Consider the following 25985-nt stretch of genomic DNA (forward strand, 5'->3'; position numbering starts at 1 on the left):
GTACAAATAAGTCAGGGGTTCAGGTTAAACTGTGAAGAGAGCAGGGGTGGGAGATGGGCGGGGCTACTCTAGGAGGGGAACATCAAGAGTCCCCATTAATGTCTTTGCTTTCCAAGGAGTGCACAGGGTTCCTGCCTGGGGTGCCCTGTTGCCATTTACATTAATGCAGAAGACACAGCTTCAGAGGCGGCTGAGGGAGGGAGAGTCCTGGAGGCTGGTTAAGAAGACTGTTTCTGCTTTAAAAGCCAGGCCAGAGTGTGGAAATCAAAGGTAGTGGCCAAGGCTAGAGAGGGGCGACTCAGGTCCAGAACCTACAAATACAGGGGACATGGGAGGCGAGTTTCTGAGTCCCTTCCTATTCTGTGCAGCTGAATTCTCGAATAGGATCCAAACTTCTTACTAGAAATGTTAGAAATCTGACCTTACTGGATGTGTGGGTTTTTTAATATTGCTACTCTCATCTTTACTGTGTGGGTATATGTACATGTATAAGTTTGATGTTGTCTTTAAATTTTATTTTCCCTTTCTTCAGGTATATATAAATAAACTATCATTTTTTGTAGTGCTGGGACGTTATGCACTTTAAGTGTACACTCTATCACAGTGCTATATCCCCAGAATTCTTTTCACTGTTTGAAACATGTTCTCACTAAATTCTGTAGGGTATCTTTGAATTCACTATCACCAGACAGACCTTGCCTCAGAACCCTGAGTAGCTATGATTATAGACACTTGACACCAGATCTGACTTAGAAAACATTATCTTGATTCCATGTACCCAACCAAATTAAACCATCTCACTTTTATAGGGTATCGGATTCTCCTCTTCTGTAACAACATTAAAATGGAGAAAAAGCAGTTTGGAGACCCAGGCTTTCTTGCCATCCACTGTCTAGAACTCCTTCCCCCAAGAATCCCAATACACTACAATCCCAGTTAATTCATTCAGAGATTCCCTAGCTGCATACCTTAGTGTCCTTAGAAATATGCCTTGGCATTTGTCTGTTCTATCAATTCTCTTTCCGCAATGATCCTGAGAATCACAAACTGAGGGACTAGAAAGACAAAAAAGAAGCCTTTGTATTGTGAGTGTGGGTCATCCATGCTCATGAAAGCAGGGATAGGGGGTGGGGGTGGAAGGGATGGGAGATGAGGGTGAGGAGGGTGGGAGGGAGATTTGCAGGTGCCTGTGATTGGGGGCGGAGCAACCATTGCATTATGGGTATAACAGAGCTGAAGTGCTGCAATCTGCACGTGGTACTTACACGCCAGTGCAAGCTGAGACTAAAGAGAATAACAACTGGGGCCTACCATAAACCAGCGCTTTCAGTACCAGACTCAGGCATCCTGAAGACCAGGCTCTTTGAATTAAGATCATTTCCATGCATAAATAACTTCTGAGTCTCATGATGTACTACACCACAATGATCTTTAAATGATTCTGTGTTTCAGGTGGCTGAACTTGTAACCAGCGAGTTCTTTGAACAAGGAGATCGGGAGAGGTCCGAACTCAAACTCACTCCCTCAGTAAGCTTGTCCTTTTACTACCACAGCTTGAAATGGGAGAAGGGGTTTGGAGAACTGAAAGCTTGAAACTTTAACTAAACAAGAATGCTAACCCCCTCGATCCTGGGTTTCTGATTGAGACTGCTGAACTACTTAACAAGTATTCTCCTAGCAACCACAGTGGGACAAACAAGCAGGCACCAGGGATGCATGCAGGGCGGAGTCCGAACATCTCAGAGCCAGCACGGGCATTTCACTCATGCCCACTTTAGAACAGAAATGACATCAGGGTTAAAGTCAGTCAAGCTGTCCAGCCTCAAGGAATACCTGGGTTTTATTTTTCACTTCCAAACTTTCAAATTCTCCAAAGCAAATCATTTCAAACCATTTTTTATTTTGTTTTCACACTGAAACGTGGGGAATCCAGGTTTTGGGACGGTTGGTATGCTGCTTATGTTAGATTACCTCATGCTGTCCTTATTTGAAAATGCTGATGATAAGCTGGGAATGCCCGCAGTCTGTCTGAAGTTGACGCTTCTGTTAGTGGCTTACCTGTAAAAGGCCACAGGACCACAGATTGAAGCACACACTAATGATCTTAGTTTTCAAAAAGTAGGAATTTATATGGGGATCAGAACAGCTTTGATTCTTTCTGGTGGTCATACCAAATTTGGTTTTGAAAAGAAAGGTATTAGTTTAGAATACGTAGAGTTCATTTGTAAAACCTATAACTCAAATTTCTCTAAGCTACATATCTACATTATAAAACAAAAGCTTTTTCCTCCTTCTGAAAACCATTTTGAGGCATTCTCTGAAGAGTTTACAATGCAGCAGCACAGATCATTTAACTAAATGAAGAAAAACCTGATAAATTACAGGCTCAGCTAAGGCCTTCTCTGAAGACATAGATGAAATCAGTTCCATGGTGGATGTACAGCTGTAAATGCTCCTCTCTCCTCACAAAAGGTTACTTAATGTAGTTGTCTCCTCAGGACAGTCTGGCTTCTGAGTGGAGACGTTCCCTCACTGACCCATCTTCAGAAATGTCCAGTAATGCTCCTAGGACTACTGCTCACCTCCCCATCATTTGCTTTCTAGGAAACACCGCTAGGGTTCTGTTGGCCACAGACCGTCACAGTAACCGTCACGGTCAGAGGGTTCGTGTTCAAAGCAGTGAGCTGATTGATAAAATGGGCTTGAGTACCAATACAAGTCAAACAAAAAGCTTAACACAGTGTATCCAGAAATGAGGGGACATCATCTTCCCCACCTTCAGGGACCCTAGGACCTTGTCAACTGGGGGGAACTATCAAGTGGTAAATAATTGTGAGGGCTCAATTGTGAGGTGCAAAATACTATAGACAGAAAACACAGGACAGTGGGTTACCCCTGCTCACTCTTACCTCTTCAAATATTGATTAAGAAGTGACAACCCAGAAATAAACCCTTACAATTATGGTTCTATGATTTCAACATGACTTTCAAGACAATTTGGTGGGGAAAACAGTCTTTTCAGTTAATGGTCCATGGCTAACTGGCTATTCCCAAGTGAAAAGAATTGAAGTTTTGGCCCTTCTTAGTGTACCCAAAAGTAAATTCATATTATTTAATAGATTTAGCCAAAACAGTTAGATCTATCTAAAAGCTAAGATAATAAAAGTCTTCGAAGAAGACAGAGGTCTAAATCTTTTTGAGTTTGATTCAGCCATGGTGTCTTAGATATGATACCAGAAATACAAGAGGCAGAAGATAAGATGGCCAGAGAGGCTAGCTTGTATTTTACCAAAATTAAACTAGACTTGATCAAAGTTTAAAACATGTCTTACCAAATGATATTATAAGGCAAACAAAGAGACAATCTACAGAATAAGAGAAAGTATTTACAGATTGTATATCTTATATGGGCCTCATAGTTACAGCATTAGAATAACTCATAACAAAAAAGACAACGCAGTTAAAATTGGAAAAAGGTACACATAAGCATGTCACTTATGAACATACTCATGAATGAACGCACAGCCAACAAGCACACAAAAGGATGGTTAAAATCTTAAACCATCACGAAAATGCAAATCACAGTCCTAGTGAGGTACCACGTACACTAAGAGGACTGTTATTAAAAAGACAGACAATACAAACATAGATCAGCTTTCAGAGAAGCCAGGACATAATGAGATGCATGAAGGAATGCAAACTAGTGCAGATACTTTGAAAATCCAGTCTGGAATCCTCAAAATGTTAGACATAGGACTAGCAAGAAGGTTCAGCAGGCAAAGCACTCACTGTATAAGCCTGGCAATCTGAGTTCCATCCCCGATCCCACGGAGAAAAGAGAGAACCAACTCCTGAGAGTTCTCCTCTGACCTCCACATGCATATCATGGCATCATCATCATCAATGTAAAAAACAAAGTTTAATGTAAAAAGTTCAATGTGGAGTTACCATGCAGCCCATTCGCTTTTAGATTTATCCCCAAAGGAAATAAAAAACACACCCATACAAAAACTTGCACACAACTGTTCACACCAGCATCACTCATAGCAGCCACAATGTGGCGACAACTCAAATGCCCATCAACCGATGAATTAATAAACAAAATGTCATAAATCTGTACACTGAAATATAACATGACAAAAAGTGAGTGAAGTCTTGATACTTGCTACCTAGGTATACTTTTAAAATCAAGCTACATGAAAGAAGCTGGTCCTAAAAATCCATGCACATATGATTCCATTTAAATGAGTTGTATGAAATAGGCAAATCTGTACAGGTAGGAATAAACCACTGCTTGCATCAGGCTGGAAGTTTGCAAGAAGGTAGAGTTGCTATTGTTGATATGGATTTTAAAATTATATGTAGTGATAATCGTACAATTCTGTGTGTATTCTGAGATTCCTTCAAGTTTTAAGATTGTCACTATACAATATCCATCAGAAACAGAGCAGCTAAATAAATAATTCAGGTAGAAAAGGAACGATTGAGGAAATAAATCAGACTGCTGTGGTTTGGGTGTGGTCTGAGTCCTGAGGTTCCCTGTGATAAAACTTAATCCCCAGTATGAGTATTGAGAGCATGGAAATTCAATCCCATTCCAATCGGGAGAGGCCTGGCCTCTGGAGGTTATTAGACTAGATAAGTTCATTGGTGGGGAGCTCCATGATCAAATTAGTGAGGATCATAGGAGGGGGAGAGGCACCAGAAGACATAAATGTGTGCTCCTTGTCTTGTGTCATATGCTGTCCTGGAATTCCCAGGGCATCCAGCAAGAAAGCTATCAACAGATGCAAACACTCCAGCCTCCATAACTATAAAGCTATAAAGTTACTCTCAGCCTCAGGTGTTTTGTTACAATGACACAACATGTATAGACACACAGAAATTTTATAGGAACATTTTAGAAGCAAGCTTTATGTATTTCAGAATAACTGTCACTTTCTCCAGCACATTCCACAGTCTTCTCTGAACTCCAGTCATTTGTCAGAAAGGACTTGCAGGGTCTGTGGAAGTCTGTGCTCTCTCTCTACTGTAGGTAGAGATGTTTACCTCAGATTCTGTAACTAGAGATATCTAACACACACACACACACACACACACACACACACACACTTCCTCTGTGGTTCATCAGTCTGAATGATGCAGCCTTTCCACCACCTCAGGACTAAGGATGAGGATTGGACCTGCCTTCATGAATGCTGTAGACACCAGAATGATGTGGGTGGCACATTTTACCTCAATTTTCAATATAGCAAGACAAGTTCTAACTAGGCAGTGCCCCCTTCCAGATCAGCAGACACAAGGTAACATCATAGGCCCCGGCCTTACTCCTTAAGAATAAAGGGAAGGGCATTCTCACTGGAGTTGAGTTGGCTGTTCGTTAAAGGAATCCATTTTATCCATCTAATTCCAGTTGATTGAAGTCTTTCCAATAGAAATAAATCAGTCTGGCTTTTTAGAAATGTACAAAAACTATATCAAGCATAATAATGTCATAAAATTTAAAGGCTGAGGTAGAGGAAGGATGATGCCTGCCACTGCCATCCATCCAAAGGCAAGTGCTTAGTAACCTACTAATATCAGAACCTTACTAGAAAACACGTGATTGTCTAGCCAGCACCCAACCCTTAAAATGGTCATAAAATAATTTATGTTTAATAAAAGGGAAAAAAAAGAAAAGAAAATTCCTGTCAACGATCTTTTTCAATCTTGGATAACTTCTTACTACAGAAATAAAAGCCTGCATTATTTTGTGGCAATAAGATGTATCTCCTTCCCCTTGACTTGTACCCAGTTCCCAGTGACCTGGCGACTTGATTTAGTAACAATTACATGTACCTGCAGACAGATTTTGGCCCTGAGGAGCTGAACGCCATAAAGTTCAGATAAATTCACTTATAAATCATGTAGGATGTGAAAAAAATACTTTATTTCTTACCGTAGATAAAGGAAAAGAAGCTATGTGTAAGGATTATGATTTGTGGAATATTCAGTTGGTAAAATCTGATGCATTATTTGACAAAGTGACTGTAAGACACTCCAGTGAATAAAAGCAGGGCTTCAACTTCTTTGTTCTAGGCTATTTTTGACCGGAACCGGAAAGACGAACTGCCCCGCTTGCAATTGGAATGGATTGATAGCATCTGCATGCCTCTATATCAGGTACTGCTGTCTTGTGGATGTCTGTGTGTCCTGCCTGAGATGAAGGAGAGCATGGGTAAGGTTTTTTTCAGAAACATGTGACGTTGGAGACCCTTGCAGGATATGAACCATAAATTTGCTTCACACTCTGGACCCAAGAGCTAATGCTTCCAAGATGGGGATGTCAGTTCTCTACCACTTTCTAAAACATAAACTCCGTGGCCTCACCTTCCCTGTCTGTAATCCAGGGATTATAATATTTCATTTCTGCATTCACCAAATGGTGCCCCAGTGAAACATAAGGATGCAACCATAGTCAATACCAACTGTCCAAAAAACAGCTCAAAGGCCCAGTAACTAAGGAAACAACCAAACACATTCAAGTATTGAAGGCTTGGAGACGTCTAATAAGAAAGAAGCATACTGAGCCTTGGTTAACTCTTAATTTCTCAAATAGAATTTTTTGCTTTTAATTTTTATTAATATCATGTGAAACACCAAAGTTTCATCAAACATTGCCTTTTTGCTCTGACCCCAAGGGTCTGGACCACTGGGCTTTGTATGGGAAGCATCTTCCGTCTTCAAAATCTGACTCCTTCTTTAAGCAAACATAACTGTGCCAAGCAGTGAATCCTGAGCGATACCACTAATGAGTTCTTGCTTCGCTGCCTGGTTCTGAGCCTGCCCGGGGCAAGGAGACATGTGCTTTGAATGGCTCACATTCTGCTTTTTGAGTCCTGATCAGGGCCGGCATCCGTTTGCACTAACAGTTTAGTGTACATTGACTTTTAAGTCTACGGCTAAGCATTTGCTTTCATCTGGAAACCCTGGCGAGTTCTTTACCCCCAACCTAGCTTAATCAGTCTGAGCCATGTTCCTAACTTCCAAGTGAGATGCACGCAGGGAAAGCAAAACCGCTTTAGTTTCTCATTCTCTGCTACTCCATTAAGAACACAGGATTGTTTTTTAAGGACTTCACAACCATTAAGTCTCAAACTTACCCACTACTCATTTTCAGTACTGTTACCAGCTACAGAGACCTGTCACAGCCCCCTGAAAACACACGAATTAGAATATTGTCTGCAAGACAGAAATGGAATTCTAATAACCACAAGTGATAAAAGTAAATTCACTTGTTTCACATAATTCCTTAAATGCCAAATATCATAAAATCAATCAGAAACAGTTTTAAACTAATCTAAAATCAATGGTTATGATTACAAATGGCTATAATATTCTCTCATCTAATAATGAAAGATTGGACAAGAAATACTGAGAATGTTGTAGTTTGTTATAAAGGAGATCCTATCCTAATTCTCTTGTCTTCCTGTCTGCTCCCCAACCCATGATGCTAAATAAGCAGTCTCCCATATAGAGCCCACGGGTGCTGGGTCAGGTGACTTTTGCTTTGCTGAGTTGCCTTTGGCTGGTCATGTCGAATTATGATTTAGTATTTCTCAGTCCCCTGTGCATAGGTATTAATGGGATGGATACGTTACTCTTTTAATTAATAAATTTCTCTTATTGGAAGGATGTAAAACTCAATTAACTCCACACCCTGCTAAGGGTCTGCATGAGGCTCCCACACTGAGACTGTTGTTTTCATTTCTGATCCACAGTTCTTGGAGTTTATCGTGTATTTGCTACTAAGCACTTTAAAATCTTCGGGTTAAAAAGGAAGTCACTTGAAGTGACAGAAACGATTAGTGCTGAAGATTTAGGGGATAATATTTCCACAGCGCATGATATAGCATCCTGGTTGGTTGTTTTTTTCATGTGTTCCTTACTCGTCTTTGAGGTTAGATACACACCTGCTATTTTCAGAAAATGGAACACCTTTAGTTTGTGTCATTCTCAGCCTCAATCTAGGCTCCAGTAAAGGAGGCTTTCCAACAGATGATTCTACATCTGATGGGAAATTCTCCAACTGATTTTCCTCTGTGTCAAAAGTCACATCCCCCTAAAGGAGAAAGCAGCTCATAAAGCTGCTGCTCACCGTTCACTTCTGGTGTCTTTTCACACAACAGGCAAAGACAAGCTTTCCCTCTCTTGGTTGCTTGTCACCACTATTTTTTTTATTTCACAATTTCAGTTGTAAATTCTTTATAAGGCTTTGAAACCAACCGTTCAAAGAGCCATCAAACTGCAAGTACAGCTAGCACTGGAAAATCGTCTCTCAGCATCTCTATTGTGTACTCTCTTATGTGATGGTGGCTCCTCACAGTTCAGGGGACAATCTCACACAAACTGATGGCATTCCCAAAATGAAATGGAATTAGTCACTGGGCAGGAATTGCAGCTATTGGAAAGACAATGCTCTTAAGGAAATGGCAAGAAAAGTCACTAAAATGACACTGGTCCCTAAGGCGAAGTGTTTGGGACAAGTAGGGTTGCTGCACAAAGGCCATTTGGGGTTTGAACATAGAAATGTGATAATGAGGTTCTGAGAGGATACGACGAAGGATGCAGATGGCAGACAATCTCTACTGCACATGCTCCAGAGTGACATTGTCTGAAGTGCAAAGCACAAGAGTCCAGTGGGGTCTTGCTAAGATGAATGGGGTACATGGCAAAGGGGCAAAAATACAAGACAGACATACCCTCTAATGGCAAAATCACAGGCTCCAAAATAGAAGGTATGGGTGGCAAGAAAGTCGTGTAAAGCCCAAGCAAAGAGATTGTGGCAGGAAGGGCTGAGAAGGTCCTTTGGAGGGAGCATGGAGTGATGGAGACTGGAAAGGCTGCTCTTTATACAGCAGGGAGTTAGAGGAGGCGGATGGCCATGCATTGGGGCAGGAGATACAAGTATGGTTTAAGTGTGGCTACTTTACTCCATTAACTTTCACTGGGAAATTTGGTTTTACTTTGTGGCTTTCAAAGGATTCTTCCTATTAAACATCCTAATTGATCAAGCACTTTCTGCTTGAGCTTCTGGTTGTCAAATTCAGATCTCCTCCAAGCAAAGAGGAAAGAGTGTCACTACTCGGGTGCCTGAAGAGTCCTCGGTGGGAACCTGCACCAGCACATTCAGATGGCCATTCGTTTAAAAAAAAAGTCAAAACTCTTGTCTGCTGGACAGTGTTAATCCCCCAGGCAATCTGTGACACTGTAGAAGGAGAATGAGAAGGAATCCTCACTCTAAAATCTAATCATTAGAAAACTACTGAAGTAATAAATAATTGGGCAAAAGTGGCTGACAGAAAATATATGAAAACTTATAGGGCTGGGGTGTACCTCAGTGGTAGGGTTGTTGTTTAGTTATATAATTAAATGCATGTGTGTAAATAAAGACCCCAAACAATAGCATGTGGATCCTGCCCATCCTATAAATCTATCTGAAATGAACATCAAACACTTGTGACTTTGCTTTAGCTCTTACTGCAGGCCAGGTGGGAGGGTACAGTGGGGACCAACCCTAGCTCCTTATGGTTACATAAGGAGACATGGCCTGACTGTCTGCATATGTTTATGTTTTAAATCTTAGGGTTCCAAACTTTTGGTAAGAAGACAAAGAGATGGGTGGGGGAGCGAAAGTGTGAGCAAACAGCAGAAGTCATGATTTATCTGTGACAGCATTTTAATCAGGCAGCATAGAGGAGGCCCAGAGCAGGCGGGGAGCATCAAAGCGTGTTCCCCAGGAGAAGTGTAAAGCCCTGGTTAGTTAGCTCTGTCCTAGCAGGATGTCTTGGAGGAATACATTGACATCTGATTCCAGAGCTCTCTGCTGTCTTTACACCCTGCTGGGGAGCCATTAGCCTGCTGCTCAACATCTTTGGAAGAAAAAAAAAGTGAGAAAGAAGAAGGAAAAAAAAGGCACCATCAAAGTTTGAAGTCACTGTTGAGGCAGCCTTAGGGATAAACAGAAACCCTCCTGTCGAAGTCTCATTCTGAGCTGCTGTTTGCAAGAGCAAACTTAAGTTTTTGCCCTTATTTTTGTTCTCAACTTGAACCCCAGAGTACCAAAGAATGGCTACGATGCCCAGAGGCCTGATAAATCTGTTTGTTCAAAATTGACAGCTTTCCCAAGGTAATCAGATTTTCATCTCATCCCCAAACTGGGGGATGGATTTCCTTGTTCTCCCAGCACCTTGTAAACCAGCCCTGACCATGCACAACCATAATCCTATAACCCTGCAGTAGAGAGATGGAGGCAGGAGGACCAGATGTTTTTTTTGTTTGTTTGTTTGTTTGTCTTTTTTTAATTTTAATTTTATTTTATTAGTTCAAATTAGGAACAAGCTTGCTTCAGATGTCAATCCCTTCTCCCTCTCCCTCCCCTCCCCCAACACCCCACCTGCCCCTAGCCATCCCCCCTCCACTCCCCAGGCAGGGTAAGGCCCTCAAAAGGGGCTCCCCAAAGTCTACCGAGGACCAGATCTTAAGGGTAGCATCTGCTACATAGTGAGTTGGAGGCCAGCTGGGGCTATGTGAGACCTTTTCTCAAAACAAACAAACAAACAAAAAAAAACCCAAAAACAAAACAAAAAACACAACAAAAACAGTGACAGAAGTTCCACAACAGGCAATAAAACTTGGAATTTTATTTTGTTTATGTGTTTATTTTAACTTCAGTAGTAATGACTGTCTCAGAACATGCAGTCCTCGTGGCACAGCTATTAATGCGCTCTCTAAGAAAAGTGAAGGGGAAAAAAATCTTCAAAATATATTTGAGGTATGGAAAGATGGGTCAGCAATTAAGAGCACCATCTGCTCTCTCAGAAGACCTGGGTTCAATTCCCAGCACCCACATGATGGCTCACAACCATCTGTAACTCCACTTCCAAGGGTTTCAACACCCTCTTCTGTCTGACCTTCAAGGGAACCTGGAACTCATGTGGTATATATACACACATTCAGGCAACACACCCATTGTCCTATTTAGGGACAAAAGCAACTTGGGAAGGAAATTGTGTATTTCCAGCTTATAGTTCCACATCCCCAGCCCATCACTGAGGGAAGTCAGGACAGGAACTCAAGCAGGACAGAAACCTGGAGGCAGGAACTGATGTGAGGTCATGGGGGAATGCTACTTACTGACTTGGTCCTCCTGGCTTGTTGAGCCTTCTTATAACTCCCAGGACCACCTACCCAGGAATGGCACCACCACAGTGAGCTGGCCCCTTACACATCACCACCAATCAAGAAAATGCACTACAGTTTTGCCCACAGGTGGGGACATTATTTTTACCTGAGTGGCCTCTTCCCAAATGACTGTAGGCTGTATGAATTTGACATAAAGCTAGCCAACACACCCATACACATAAAATAAAAATTTTAAAAATAATGAGATATAGTATAATATACTTGAAATTGCGGAGGCTGCAAGTTAGAAATCAATAAACTAGAAAAGAGGTTATAAAAGACAGCCTCTCTGGATACTGGGAAAAGTCTATCAAAACAACTCAGTGTGTCCCAGTGGTTCATGGTTCGTGTCTGATTTTCATTTTTTAAGAAAAAAAAAAACTGAGCTGCAGGGCAACTGGTCAGAGCAAAAGATAGTTTGTTCTTTAAAAGCTTGCAAAGGCTGGATGTGGGAAGAGAGAACATTACCACGAGATGTTCTGAAAACTGAGATGGAGGTAGGGAGGGTGGGTTTCTGTGTGTGCTTCCTCTGGCATTTAGTAGTCTAGTGAATGAGAAGAAGAGACAAGTTGGGGAAAGTTTCTTACTTGCCATACAAAGGAGAACATGTGTGAGATGACATCACACAGACTCAAAAGTAAGACAAACAACCCTCAAGAAGAGAGAGCAGAGAGGGGGATGATGGGCACGGATAGGATGACACTTGTGCAGGCTCTGGCCGCTAGCTCTAGCTGCTGAAGTCGCAAGCCTTGTGACCTACAGCCTCTGTCCCCACCCCACCCCACCAATTCCCTGCTCAGTTCTAGTCACTGGTCCTTTGGGTCTTTGCTCAGTCCCTCTAGGGTTCAAAGCTACTTTCCTGTCATTCTACTATCCATGATACCTACTAAGTCCCTCAGATACATTGCTTGGATGGTGTCAACTTGCTGTAGGATAATTCTGCCCTTTTTCTTGAATGCTCCTGAGATTCCAAAGACATCCCCTTAAAGTGGAACACGACTAGATCTCTCTACCACTGCTCATCCTGTAGAATTGTGTGGTATGCCGGTTACATGCTTTATGTTATAATATTTGAAAAGATTGTTCCAATTTATTGGAGACATATGCTGAGCACTGCCAGTTTTTAATCTGTGCAGGTATACCCATAACAGCCATCACCTCTAACAGGTGTGTTATAACAGAATCAGCCTTTTCTGAGCTAAGAGCAGTAAGTAGCCCATTGAAACCCTGAAAATATATCTATAATATGATGCACCTTTTTCAAATTTCCAAATTCTGCAAAGTAAAAGACATTCATCTGCCAAACCTCATTTCTCCAAATGCCCTTAGGGTTACAGCCTGCTGGCAATTGGAGCTTGATTATAAAAGGAACAGGTAGGACAGTTTCTCACTATCTCCTTGGCTTGTTGCCAAGTGATGGAGAAGTGCTTTTTCAAACCTTTGCTATTTACATGGTGTGTCTTATGAAATTCTGAGGCTTCTAGCACGCTTCCTATTAATAGATGATCAATCTCATCATTGCCTTGTGCTGGTGGACCTGGCAGACCCATATGGTATCTGATACATGTTATATATATAGGATTAATTCTATTCCTGATTATTTCCTGTAATTGTATAAAGAGTGAAGTTAATTCTGTATTGTCATGAACAAATTCTGCAGTCTCGATGTGTAAGATGACTCTGCATATTGAGAATCAGTAACTATATTGAGAGCCTCTGTAAAATCCATAAGTACCATAAGAATTGTGTATTATTCTGCCTTCTGTACAGAGGTATATGGACTTTGAACTACTTTACTTACCTCTCCTGATTTATATCCTGTCTTACCTGATTTTTTGGCATCAGTGTAGAAGGTAAGAACTCCAGAAATAGGAGTTTGTCTTACAATATGTGGAAGGGTCCAAATTGTCTTTTTTATGAATTTAATTCTGTCAGTTTGGGATAATTGTTGCTAATCGTTCCCAAAAAGTCAGTAAGAGCTATCTGCCTGTATTTATTGTCCTTCCATAAGGAGGAAATTTCCTCATTAGTTAAAGGTACTATAATTTCTGCTGGATCTTTTCCAGTCAGTTGACGAAGTCGTAATTTGCCCTTTAGAATCAAATCAGAAATCCTTTCTATGTACGTCTTTAGCTTTTTATTCTGTTTATGTGGCAGTAATATCCATTCTAATATAATATCTTCCCTCTGCATCAGAATCCCTGAAGGGTATTCTCTGGATGGTAAGATAACCAGAATACAGTCTAAATTTGAGTCCACACAGTCTACATGTGCATCCAGTATTCTGCTTTCCACCCATTGTTATTCCTTTTCCACTTCAGCGGATAATATTCGTGAACTGTTTAAGTCCTTGTCCCCTTTAAGGGCAATTTTTAAGTGCTTTAAGGCATATCCTTCCACTCCAATAATTGTCTGTAGTTGAGAAATTTCCCCTAGCAGCTTCTGAAGACTTTAAGAGTTTGATAACATTCTCTTCTAATTTGTACTTTTTGACACCTGATTCTTTGTAAGTCTATCTTGTAACCTAACTAATCAATAGAATCTCCTCTCTGTATCTTTTCTGGGGCAATCTGTAATCCCCAACGAGGTAGAACTTCCTTCGCTGTTTCAAACATTCTTTCTAATGTCTCCTTATTAGAATCTGATAATAAAATATCATCCATATAATGATAAAGAATGGATTGTGGAAATTTCTTACGAATTATCTCTAAAAGTTTTTGCACAAAGCGCTGACACAAATTAGGACTATTTAGCATTCCTTGTGGCAAAATCTTCCACTGAAATCTCTTAACTGGCTGTGAATTATTAAGAGTTGGTACAGTAAACACAAATTTTTCTCTATCATTTTTTTGTAATGGTATTGTGAGAAAACAATCTTTCAGATCAATGACTATGATGGGCCATACCTTAGGAATCAAGGAAGGCAATGGCATTCCAGGCTGCAGAGAGACCATTGGCTGAATTACTTTATTGATGGCTCTCAGGTCTGTCAGCATTCTCTACTTACCTGACTTCTTTTTGATAACAAATACAGGAGAATTCCAAGGGCTGGTAGATCCTTCTATATGCCCAGCCCCTAGCTGTTCCTGCACTAACATTTCTAAAGCCTCTAGCTTCTCAGGGGTCATAGGCCATTGTCCTACCCAGATAGGTTCATCTGTAAGCCACTTTAAGGGTAGGGCCTTTGGTTCCTCTGAAGGCTTATCATTGTACTTTGCTTCTGACAGCCTGGATGGTTGGTATCTGTTTTCCATTGCTATATTTTGTCTACCATCTAGAGGTTATATATACGATTTGCATCTGATACTGGAGGAATATTAATCTGAGTATTCCATTGCTGTAACAGATCACGACCCCAGAGATGTATTGCTGTGTCTGCTGCATATGGCTTTAACCTTCCTCTCTGTCCTTCCAGTCCAATGCAGACAACCCAGTTAACACTCTGCCGAACTCTAGATAGAGTTCCAATCTCTAAAGATTGTACATTCACCTCTCTAAGAGGCAATCTCTGAGGCCAGGTCTTTTGGGTAATAATAGTTGTGTCCACCCCAGTGTCTATCAGACCGGTAATAACTTTGTTATTAATTCTTGCTTTCAACTGAGGCCTCTTATCATTAATAGAAGTTTGCCAAAATATGTGTTTTTTGTCTCCTCCAGCCATGTTTGATTCCTCGTCACTAGTCAAACTACCATCTAGAGTAGTATCATTTTTTACAATAGGCAATGTACTATCTGTTTGTCCTGTGAGAGATTGTCCTCCACAGGGACTGGGCAGATCTTTCTCGATGTGGGGGCCTCCGAGAGGTCCATCAGGAAGTTTCCAGATTTTAACAGGTTTCCTTGTATGTCTCTGGTTGATCTCCATTCATTGGTCCAGTGCCTGCCTTTACCACATCTCCTGCATAATCCAGAAGGCAGAGGCCTTCTATATGAGACATTGTTGGAATTTCCTTGCCTACAATTCCTCTTCATATGTCCTATTCTGCCACATTTGAAACATCTAGGTTCCTGGTGCCTTCTTGGCCCTCTAGGGATTGCTCTTCCTACCCAAGTTCCTGTTCCATTACAATGATAGCATCTGGCCTCTTGGTGCCTATTTTGACCTCCATAAGTTGCTTGTCCTTCCTAAGCTCCTGTGTCATTACCTTGAGAACATGTAGCCTCTTGGTGTCTTCTTAAACCTTTTGAGATTGCCTCTCCTACCCAAGCTCCTGTATCTTGTATATTATAGTCTTGAGATTAGCTATATGCAAGACCCATTCTTCCAACGGTGTTGATCTGATCTTTAAAGGCAAAAGTATTCTTTTGCATATTGGGTTAGCATTTTCATATGCTAGACAGTATGTGATCATTTTTTCTAGATTCTGGATCTGCTACCTGTAACTCTACTGCCCTGGATAGTCTTTGTAAAAAGTCATGAAACTGTTCCATCGATCCCTGTTCTATCTTTGTATAGGTTTCTACTCTTTCTCCTGGTTCACAAATCTTGTCCTAGGCATTTAAGGCTGCTGTCCTGCATAAGGACAATGTATGCTCATCATATCCAGCCTGAACCTGTGGGTTAACATAAAGACCCTCACCAAGAATCTTATCTAGGTGAGCTTCAGAACCTTTCTTTATGCCTTGAAGATCGAGGGCTTTTTTACCTCCATCTACAGAGCTCTCCACTGTATCTGAGATGAATTTTCAAGCACAGCTGATACTAGCTTTCCCAATCCTTGAGTGTCACACTATTAAAGGTTGCCCATGAATTTAAGGGCTATGGAGGCAATATGAAACAACTGACTCCTTAATTCCCTTAAGGTCTTTTAATTGTATGGGTTCCCATTGATATGCCATCTGCCTATATGGATGCTTTTTAGATGGCGGTTTTTCTGTCATAATTGCTGGGAACACCATTGATGTATGCATAACAACCTTAGGAAAGTTTTCCTGATGTTTGAGTGGAGTAGGTGCATCATATTGGGAGTAATCTGATTCTGTGTCATCCAAAGTTTGTAGCCTGGCAACCATAGTCTCATGTAGAGATTGAATTTCATGAGTCATGTTAGATTCTAAGAGTTTCATAGAATCAGTAAGTTTCTTTATTTCCTCTACATGTGCCTCTAGATCATTAATGTTCTCATCCTTAGGCAGTATCTGAATGGCATGTAAACTACCTTCCAAATATCCAATCCTAGACACTCCAGCTTTTAGTCTGTGGTGGTAGATTCCTGAGACATGGAGTGAACCACCTGTGCTAGGTTGCCAATCCTGTCTCGATTCCTAGCTATTTTTGCATTCAAATCTCAAACATGGAACAAATTTTGGGTTGTATTTGGCCATGAGTGTTTTCTACCTGTGTTAATAATGTATCATGACCAGACTTAGTATTCTCAACTTCTTTTCATAAATGTTCCATGTCTTCTATTTTAGAAATCAAATTTTCCTGGCTGGCTTTTATATCCTGCATCCAATTTGCTAAGCATCTGTTTTCCTGTGTCTCAATCCTCTGGTTAGAGATATCATATGGACTATAAAGCTGATTGCTAACACAGCATATAGGTACATCACTGGCAAGTCATAAGCCTCCTCCACCATTGAATTCACATAAGTAGCAAGAATATTCCCGATTTTCTGCATGGTCAGACTTTCTGCCATTCTGCAAGTTTACCTGTACCGGTTACTGTCCAACTGCAGTAACTGTGTTTGACCAGCAGGTGGCACAGGTGGCCGGTTGTGATGGCACAGTGGCTGGGCAGTGGTCGCACAGTGTTCAGCTGCAGGAACTGGAAACGAAGTCCATCTCAAGACTACTTGAAAAATATCTAAACACTTTGGCTGTTGTTAGCAGAAAAAGGCTTTGGAGAACCTGCAGGGCCATAGCCAATCGCAGCACCAAGCAACATCGGTTGGGTAGTGGAAATGAGTCGCGGAGGTAGTGCTTGGCCTGCAAGCAGCGGTCCCTGCAGGATTGGAGGCCTGCAGAGAAAAAGGAACTCTCCTGGCGGGCCAATCGGTATCTGGCTGTGCACTGGGCCATGTGTATGGTGGCTGCAAAGGCTAACACAGAAGGGGAGGAGCCTCGGGTTTCTAAAAATGGAGGAAACGTGTGGAAGCACACCTGGCCCAGCTTGTCTCAGTCCCAAGCCACAGAAGCCATGGGGTAGAAACTGCAATTGGGACAAATGGTGGAGAGTGCTGAGCAGGTTGTTAGGCCTGGCTGGAATGGGATCGGATGCACAGGGCTGGAATCGCTCTTGTGCTGAGAGACTGACCTGGGAGGAATGAAACTCCCAGGCAGCTACAGCTTCAGCAGGCTCCTCTCAGTGCAAACAGTGCTGGAGAGACTCTCTGGCAATTAGTGCCTCCGGCGTTTCTCAGCAAGGGGCTTGGGAGGGAAGGGTGAAAGGTTATCCAGGCGCTGATGCCGCAGGGGAATAAATCCCGCCAAAGACCACGACCCACCCAGGGGTTCTGAATCAAAACTACTTCTGACACCAGCTAGAGTGGAACGCAATTAATGCGGATCACAATGGAATCAAACTAGTTTAAAAACAGATGGTTTATTAGGAAGTGCTCATTCGATGGAGCCAGTCCTGTTCGGCCAGGCAGGAGAGGGACAAGAGAGCTGCATGCATGCGTCCCTGATATTTAAAGCCTTGCTACATCACTCTGACCATGCCCATGTGTGTGTGGTCAGAGTCACCTGTGCCAGCCAAGTGGGCATGGACAGCATTTTCCCCTACAATCCCTCTCCACTTCCAGAGATCAGCCACCAAAGAAGCCACCAAGATGGTGGCATCTCATCTCCCTCCTCTAATACCTTCCTCCCGCCTCCCTACCCACTTTTTTTTCTCTTGTTTTCTTTCCTCTCCTTCCCTGAGACACACAGTGGGAAACTGCCAAGCATCCTCTTGCTTGTCTGGAGGGCTCTGTGCTTTTGTGGATGTCTCCCTCACATAGAGCTGGCAGGTGGTTCTCCAAGCTGAGGCAGCTGACGTTTCTGAACCACCATTTACCTGAAAGAGGAGTGGTGTCAAATCTGTTTCCACTTGAGTAGCTGAGGCACCATGACCCAGGCAGGGTGGAAAATGCCTTGTTTTCATACTTGCAAAATACTATCCTTGATAACTATACTACAAGTAAGTGCTAATAGCAAAATCTGCTCCCCTCCAAAATATCCCATATGTTCTTAGCCAAACAGGAATGAGAGAGCAGTGCAAACATTCAAAAGGGAGTTTGCACGAACTCCCAGAAACCCTCTGCTGTGAGCTATCTCCTAAGCTTTGCTGCAGTGGTGGAGATGGGAGCAGGCCTGTGGAGGCAAGGGGAAGAAGAGGAAAGGAACAGGGTGGAGGGGAAGGGAGAAGGAAAAAAGAAAGGCAGAGCAGGGAGGGAGGGAAGGAGAGTCTGGTCATGGTAGTCCCCTGGTTGAAAATGCCAGGTTTCTACTGCAATGTTTATCTTCCCAATACCCTGGTTAGCCTCTTTCTGAAGCCTTCATCACCACTGTCCATCTCTCTTATCCCCATCTCTTGTCACTTGCCTACTTGCTTGCCCAAGCACAGTTTGCTTCAAAGCATGGACTCTCTAAACCTTTTTTTGAAAAAAAAAATCTCCTTTGCCCTTCCCAGCCTTTCCTTCCACTCCTCTCTGTCTGCAACACATCATCCCAAAGGACCTTCCATATCTCCATCTGTCCTCTATGTCCCACAGCACTCGACATTGCCTCACACTGTGCCATGCCTGCCCCCAGTGCTCGCTCTGTGTCCATCTGTCCCTTTTCTCCATGAGACTGGTTTCTCTCCTCAAGCACTGGAGCTGCTCCCTAAGTGCCAGCTGAACAAATGAATGAAGAGATAGAAACGTGAATGACTGGATACAGTAGCACAGGGAAATTATGAGTAGGAAGAAAGGTTAGAATGTCATTTTATGTTATCCTCAAAAAAATTAAAACCCTTTCAGCATTCTCTGCACCTTTATATTCCTGCCCACAATCTAAAGTATATGGCCTATGATAACTTTTTAGAAGGCAGTTTAGTCCTCATCATGGTTGAGCTGGCCCTCAATTCCACTGTAAAGCACCAGTTTATGGCCATGAAGTTTTCAGAACTTTGACTTTTCCAGACAAGAAATATGTTAAATTTTCTTTTACTCAACATTGCCAGAAAATATGATCTCCAAGTTATTTTAATATTCAAGTAAATAGATTGGGCTAGCATACACCATATACATGGTGCAGGAGACCATGTGGTAAAAGACACCCAATGTATCAGTATTAAAACTCCAAGTTTATTTAACTTAGAAAACTTTTCTCCAAAGCTAACGGTGACTGATACAAAGGGGACACCCTGTGCTTTCAGGAAGAAACGCTGAATGGCACAGTCCTCTCAGCACAGTGAAGGCCACCACGCTGCCTCATACTCTCTGAGTAAAGGGCTGTTGTGCCTGCATCTTAGAGTTCTTACCCAGCATCTCGTGTGTAAGGATGATTGTTTTATTGTGACCTGATAAAGCAACTGTCTCTATGCATGTGCATTTATAAGTGGGACTTTCATTTGTTTTATGTTGTGCAACTTAGAAAAACTGTTCTTCGAACAGTTCTGCTTAATCAGGTTTATTATTTGTATAAAATATAAGCTCAAAAACTGCCTTCATGCTGGGCTCCCAGCTTCATGCTCCCAGCACTCGGGAGGCAGAGGCAGGTGGATCTCTGTGAGTTTGAGGTCAGCCTGCTCTACAGAGCGAGTTCCAGGACAGCCAAGACTGTTACACAGAGAAACTCTGTCTTGAGAAACCATAAAAAAAAGAAAGAAAAAACTGCCTTCATTAATCTATATTAGAATCTGTGAGAAATTTATGACCTTCTCCCTAGTATGGCTTTTGAGGCTAGAACTGAAGACAGGACCTACTTCTCCATACCCTGCTGGCTAACATAAATTGTAAAAAGTATGTCTGCTTGAAATTGTCACTCAAAAAGCTACTTAATTCTATGTCCACACAAGGCTGGGGATCATCTGCTTAAACTACTCTCCCGATCTCTGGAAGTGCCAATTTACCTCTTTTCCATGGCCCTCTATTTGTCTACTGTTTTCAGATGGAAAGAGAAGGAAGGGGCAAAGAAAGGGAGAGAGAAGGAAGAGGAAGAAAGCCATGGCACATGGACCTTGGCTGGGATAAGGAATGATTGCTTTCCTGCATTGTAAGTGCTGGAAAGTTTATGCAGCTTAGTAATCATTTATTGGGCCACCATCATTGGAGCCTATGGGAAGTGAGTGCAAGGGGAATGATTCTTGCTCTACTTATGTCACACAACACAATACTCTGTAGTGAGTATTCTAAAGGTTTCCCAAGGACATCCAAGAAGGCTGCTAGACCCTCGGCTGTGGTTATCTACAGAGTTACAAGCTTGTAAATATTAAACATGGTTCAGAACAAAGTTGCTTCATCTTAGTAAATGTGTGCCATAGGGCATTGTGTGTGCATTGGATGGCAGGGATGGGCTCTCAGCTCTGATAGACAGACAGGGATGGGCTCTCAGCTCTGATTGACAGGGATGGGCTCTCAGCTCTGGTTGACAGGGATGGGCTCTCAGCTCTGATAGACAGGATGGGCTCTCAGCTCTGATAGACAGGGTTGGGCTCTCAGCTCTGATAGACAGGGATGGGCTCTCAGCTCTGATTGACAGGGATGGGCTCTCAGCTCTGATAGACAGGGTTGGGCTCTCAGCTCTGATTGACAGGGATGGGCTCTCAGCTCTGATAGACAGGGTTGGGCTCTCAGCTGACACTGTAGACCAGCAGGTGAGTCTGTTGGTCAGAGTCTAAACCAGAAAGCTAAAGCTTTCTGCTGGACTAGATTCGAAAAGAAACTTGTGACTAGAGCCACACAATGGCTGGATGCCCCTATGCACACTTTGTAAGCAAACATTAAGTATTGTGTTTACCATGGAATAAAGGTTTAAACTGTTGGCTTTAGGTGTGTCTTTACATACATACATAATTATCCCTAATTCCTGAGGGGAGACTTCATTCTGGATCCTATATGTGTCTCATGGTCTGAACTCTACAGAGGAGATGAATCTCACAGAAGCCGGAGGACTTAAAGTGAAGCAGTGGATCCAGGGCAGAGGCAGGACCTGCAAACCAAGCACCCGGGCCTTGCTGTGCCCACCACTATCCTGAGGACGGGAAAGGCGCCTCCACCTTGTTCAGCAGTGCTAATAGAACTATGGATCCTTCAGAAGGAGGATGCAGGGTCCCTGGGACATCAGGTTCTGTTTATCTGATCTGATTACTATCAACAAACGTATATCAAGTTGTCCTTTATGAAACACTTTCACCTGTAAAATGGGCTGATGTTGCCAGTTAAAGAGAAAAAAACTGGCCTTAAATGTTTGTATCGAGAAACCGGACCATGAAGCTTTGCGCTTCCTCTTTCCAGCCAAAGCTACATAGTCAGACCCTGTCTCAAAAAAGAAAAAAAAAGGAAGAAAAGAAAAGAAAGAAAGGAAGGAAGGAAGGAAGAGAGAAAGAAAGAAAAAGAGGAAGAAGGAAAAGAAACAAAAGGAAGAAAGCTAGCTGTATAAGAGCTGGCTAGTAAGCCAGCAAGAAGCATCTCTCTGGGACTTCTGCTTTAGTTCCTGCCCTGACATGCCTCAGTGATGGACTGTGGCAGGGAGCTGTACACTGTATAAACCCTTTCCTACCCAAGTTGCTTTTGGTCAGAGAACCTATCACAGCAACCTTTGATTAATATTTCATGGACTTGCCTAGTACAAAGTGTGAATCTCTCAAGGAAACATAACGTGAACAGAGAAGGTAACCTCAAATATTGTAAAGTGGGAATGGCTGGGAAGGAGACAGCAAGGGAGGCCGGCTGATTGGCCTTTCACAGGTAGATCCTGCAAGGCTTTGGATGGTGAGAAACCAGTGCAGCCATGAACAGTGTCCGAGGGCTACTGTGATAAAGTTCAGCCAAGTGGGTGGCTAGAAACAACAGACTTCCCCATCCACACTTGCAGAGGCTGGACTCAAGATGCAGCAGGCTGAGTTCCTTCTGGGGCTGTGACAGAGGAACGATTTAGGCTTTTCTCCTGATGTCTGGTAGTTGCTTGCAATCTGGGCCCTTTTTGGCTTTTGGTCATTTCACTTTTTACCAAGACAGAGGTCTTTACCTGACCTTGCTATGAAAACATCGAGGAGGAGGAGCAATGAGATGGCTCAGTTGGAAAAGGCACATATGTTAAGTCTGTTGACCTGAGGGTTCAAGCCTTGATACCCACATGATGGAAGGAGAGAACCAATTCCCACAGATTGCTGACCTCTTTACACACACACACACACACACACACACACACACACACACACACACACACAATCATCATCACCATAGCACACATGCACACAATAAATCAGTGTTAAACATAAATTAGGGAAACTGGAGAGATGCTTCAGTGTGTGAGAGCATGTGCTGCTCTTACAGAGGACCCAGGTTGGTTCTCGGCACTCACATGGCTGCTCACAATCGCCATAGCTCCAGTTTCAGAGAATCCAATGCCCTCTTTTGACCTCCTCAGACTCCTGAACCACATGGTCCACATACACACACTCAGGAACATGTATACACATGAAGTAAACAAATATAGGGTAAATTAAAAAATAAAACACCAGCTATTGGATATTGGGCCCACTCCAATCCTATATTATCTTGATAACATCTTCAGAGACCCTGTTTCCACATCTGGCTATATTCATGGGTACTAGGGCATAGGACCTCAGTGTATGATGCCCTTGGGGAGGGCATCATGCTTTGCCCAACTCTTGAGGCATGAGCCTAGAAAAGTGAAAAAGACAAGAAGTTGATAATTGGGGTCTCAGGAATCTGGCCCTCTCTGCTCAGCCAAGTAAGTAGCCTCTATAACTGCTGCCAGCTTGGGGGATCAGAGAGTTCTCCCAGAGCACTGATGTGGAAAGCCCACAGCAGAAGCAAGTGTCTGTAAACTGACTGGCTGGGCTCCCACCTCCTTCTCCCTGTTTGTACCTAGCAGAGAGGTCAAACCCTGCTGTGGAGTGTCACAGCAGCCAGAGGGGAGACATCTGCAAATACTCACACAGGGGCTCTCAATGACTCAGATCCCTGCAGGGTGCCCTCAAAATAAAGCCCACCCACATCTACCAGCGTAGCTCTCAGCCGACACTCCCTTACAGCCGGTCTTGGGAGCCACTTTCAGTCTGTTGTCTTTAAGCCTGTGCAGAGATGAGCCACAGAAGAATTGAGGGAAAGTTCCACTACAGAAGAAGAGAGACAGGAAAAGGAAACAAACAAAAAACTCTAAACCAAAAGAGTAAAACTTGTTACAAAACTGCAGGGATTTCTCCTTTTCTACAACATCTTAGTTCCCACATCGTGAGTTATCTTCCGTCTGGGTCCACTCAGACCCTTGTCATGCTCAGCAGTCTCTCCCTAGAGTCAGCCCCACAGTTCCATCCCCCACTGCCCCTGTAACCCCCTGTCCTTCAGTCTTCCCTCCTCATCACTAGAGAGGAAAGAGTCTAAACACAAAGGCCTGTAACCCTCAGCCCTGCGGTGACTGGTGCCTACCATTTCTACAATGCCACCTGGCTACAGTCCTGTCACATGCCATTGTCCCACAGTCATCTCTGCAGGACAATCCAGTCTCACTTTGGCTTCAGAACCTGCTCAGACAACAAGGCCCTGGCAAAATAAATCTCTCTTTCCCCCTGAGAGGTAGATATAGTCTAGTCTCTGGACTCTGTGGTTTCCCTTAGTAACACATCGTAACTGTCTGTGTTCATCCTGTTATTCAGCTGCAATGTCCAACACACTAACTGGACAATGGTTCTCCCACACACCCTCAGGAATGTTCTATGTTTGCTGTTATCTGGCACCCTGGGACCTGCTTAATAGTACATCCAACTGCAATGTTACAGAAACAGGAAATTCGAGGTTACCATGTGGCAGCTAGTATGCTCTTGTGTCACTCAGCATCTTGCATGCCTGTGTTGCCTTGTGGTAGGCTTTAGCATGTCTGCCTTCATTTCATGGATGAGGAACCAGGGATGTTCCACTGGCTGCTCAGAATCTCCAAGGAGTTAGGGGGCTATTCAGTATCTGAACAAATCAATATCTTCTCTAAGGACAGAGAGGAATGAGCTATAACTGTAACATCACAGAGACAGGGGACTCATTCTCCAAGTCCTTGGCGTGACATACCATCAGCTTAGATCTTGGTGCTACAGGTGATTTGAACAGCTGGCATTTTAGATGGAAAAAGATAAGCCAAGAAGAGAAACATTTAGAGGAAGAACTAAACGAAAAGAAAAGGTCGCAAGACAGAGCCTAAGGGAGGCAACAGGACTGTTTTCAAAGTGTCATCCTTTTTCAAACCTGACCTCCAGGGTCATCAGCCTCATCCTCACTGGCTTCCTATTGGATAACCATTGGTTCATAGACTTGACAGAAAGTAGCCTCATTCTGCTACAGAATACATGTCATATGGTAAAAACCTTCCAACATGGCTGTCATTGTTGCTGCCGTGAGCATCATCTCTAATATCATTGTCTCTGCTGGAAACTAAGGTCATGGCCAAACTGCCTGGCTCACAAGATGCAGTGGGCCTGCCGCAGCATTTCCTGAGCATGTCCTCCTATGAGCTCAGGACTGGCTTTCCATGTGTTATCTGACTCCATAGAATGCAATGTCAAATTAGCATAATCACTCCTTCTCCAGGAGTGAAAACTGAGGCTAGGGTTTCCAAGACCAACCCAGGAAGATGCAGTAAATGGCAAAGCTTAGATCCTTCCTCCCTCAGATCTCAGCCTCCAAACCACTGCGAATCACTGGTGCCTGAGACCATGCACGCCCAGGTGGCAGCATTACACCGACTTCAGCATCTTTGTTGAGGCCACTACACAGAAACAACCACTTCAGCAACACTGAACTGTCTAGAAGCATGTCTGCAGAGCCTCAACAGGCCAGGAAAACTTAACCCAGAAGGTCCCTATTGGGTAAAATTAGGATTCAAACCCAAGACTTTGTTCATCAGCTTAGGGCTTGTCCCAATATCTTCCCACCTATACATAAAATTGAAGCATATCTCAAAGTTTTTAAAGGTATTCCAAAGACATAACATTAAGAAGGAAATTTTGAGATGGGTATATTGGTGCATGCTTGTAGTTCCAGCACTTGAAAAACTGGGGAAGAATGACAGGATTTTTGAAGCCTAGGCTGAATAGCAAGACCCTGTCTCAAAGAGGGAGATGGAAGAGGGAGTGATGAGTGAAGCCCATTTCAAACAAGCAGAAAGCTGACTGAACCAGAGTTTCTTTTGAAGGGCAGGGTGGCAAGCTAAGAGGCCTCCAAGAAGGGGGAAATGGAATGAACACTCAGCAAACAGGGCAGAAAAGACGGCCCTGAGAAGCTGAACAGAAAATCCGAAGGAAGATAAATGGATAATTTAACAGCCGTTCAGTTTTTAAGCAAGACAAAGAGCAAGCTACATTGCATCAGAAAAGGACTAGAAATGATGATGGATGACCAGCAGGATCACGGTGGCCAGCCCTGGGCAGATCTGGGGAGCTAAATAAGGACTGGGGACTGATAGGGATTGAAGAGTTTTTCAAAATCTATTTAATGGTCAGGCAGGGGACATTGATCGCTTTTCGGAGGAAATGTTGAGGTGCAATGAGGTGGTCAGCCCTTATTTCCGATGTAGACAGGTGAGCCAGAGAGGCTAGTGTGCATGCACAGTGCCGTCA

General features: G+C 43.0%; 1 protein-coding gene across 1 annotated transcript in view; it reads left to right on the forward strand.

The window, feature by feature from the left end:
- The window catches only part of LOC100756511 (dual 3',5'-cyclic-AMP and -GMP phosphodiesterase 11A), a 361367-nt gene that overhangs the window by 315109 nt on the left and 20273 nt on the right, over positions 1 to 25985 (forward strand). Inside the window, exons 18-19 of the mRNA XM_027420128.1 lie at positions 1453 to 1527; positions 6079 to 6162. Of these exons, the coding sequence (XP_027275929.1) occupies positions 1453 to 1527; positions 6079 to 6162 (159 nt within the window). The remainder of the gene's footprint in view (positions 1 to 1452; positions 1528 to 6078; positions 6163 to 25985) is intronic.

The sequence above is a fragment of the Cricetulus griseus genome, chromosome 6 (genome assembly GCF_003668045.3).
Source record: "Cricetulus griseus strain 17A/GY chromosome 6, alternate assembly CriGri-PICRH-1.0, whole genome shotgun sequence".
Lineage (NCBI taxonomy): Eukaryota > Metazoa > Chordata > Mammalia > Rodentia > Cricetidae > Cricetulus > Cricetulus griseus.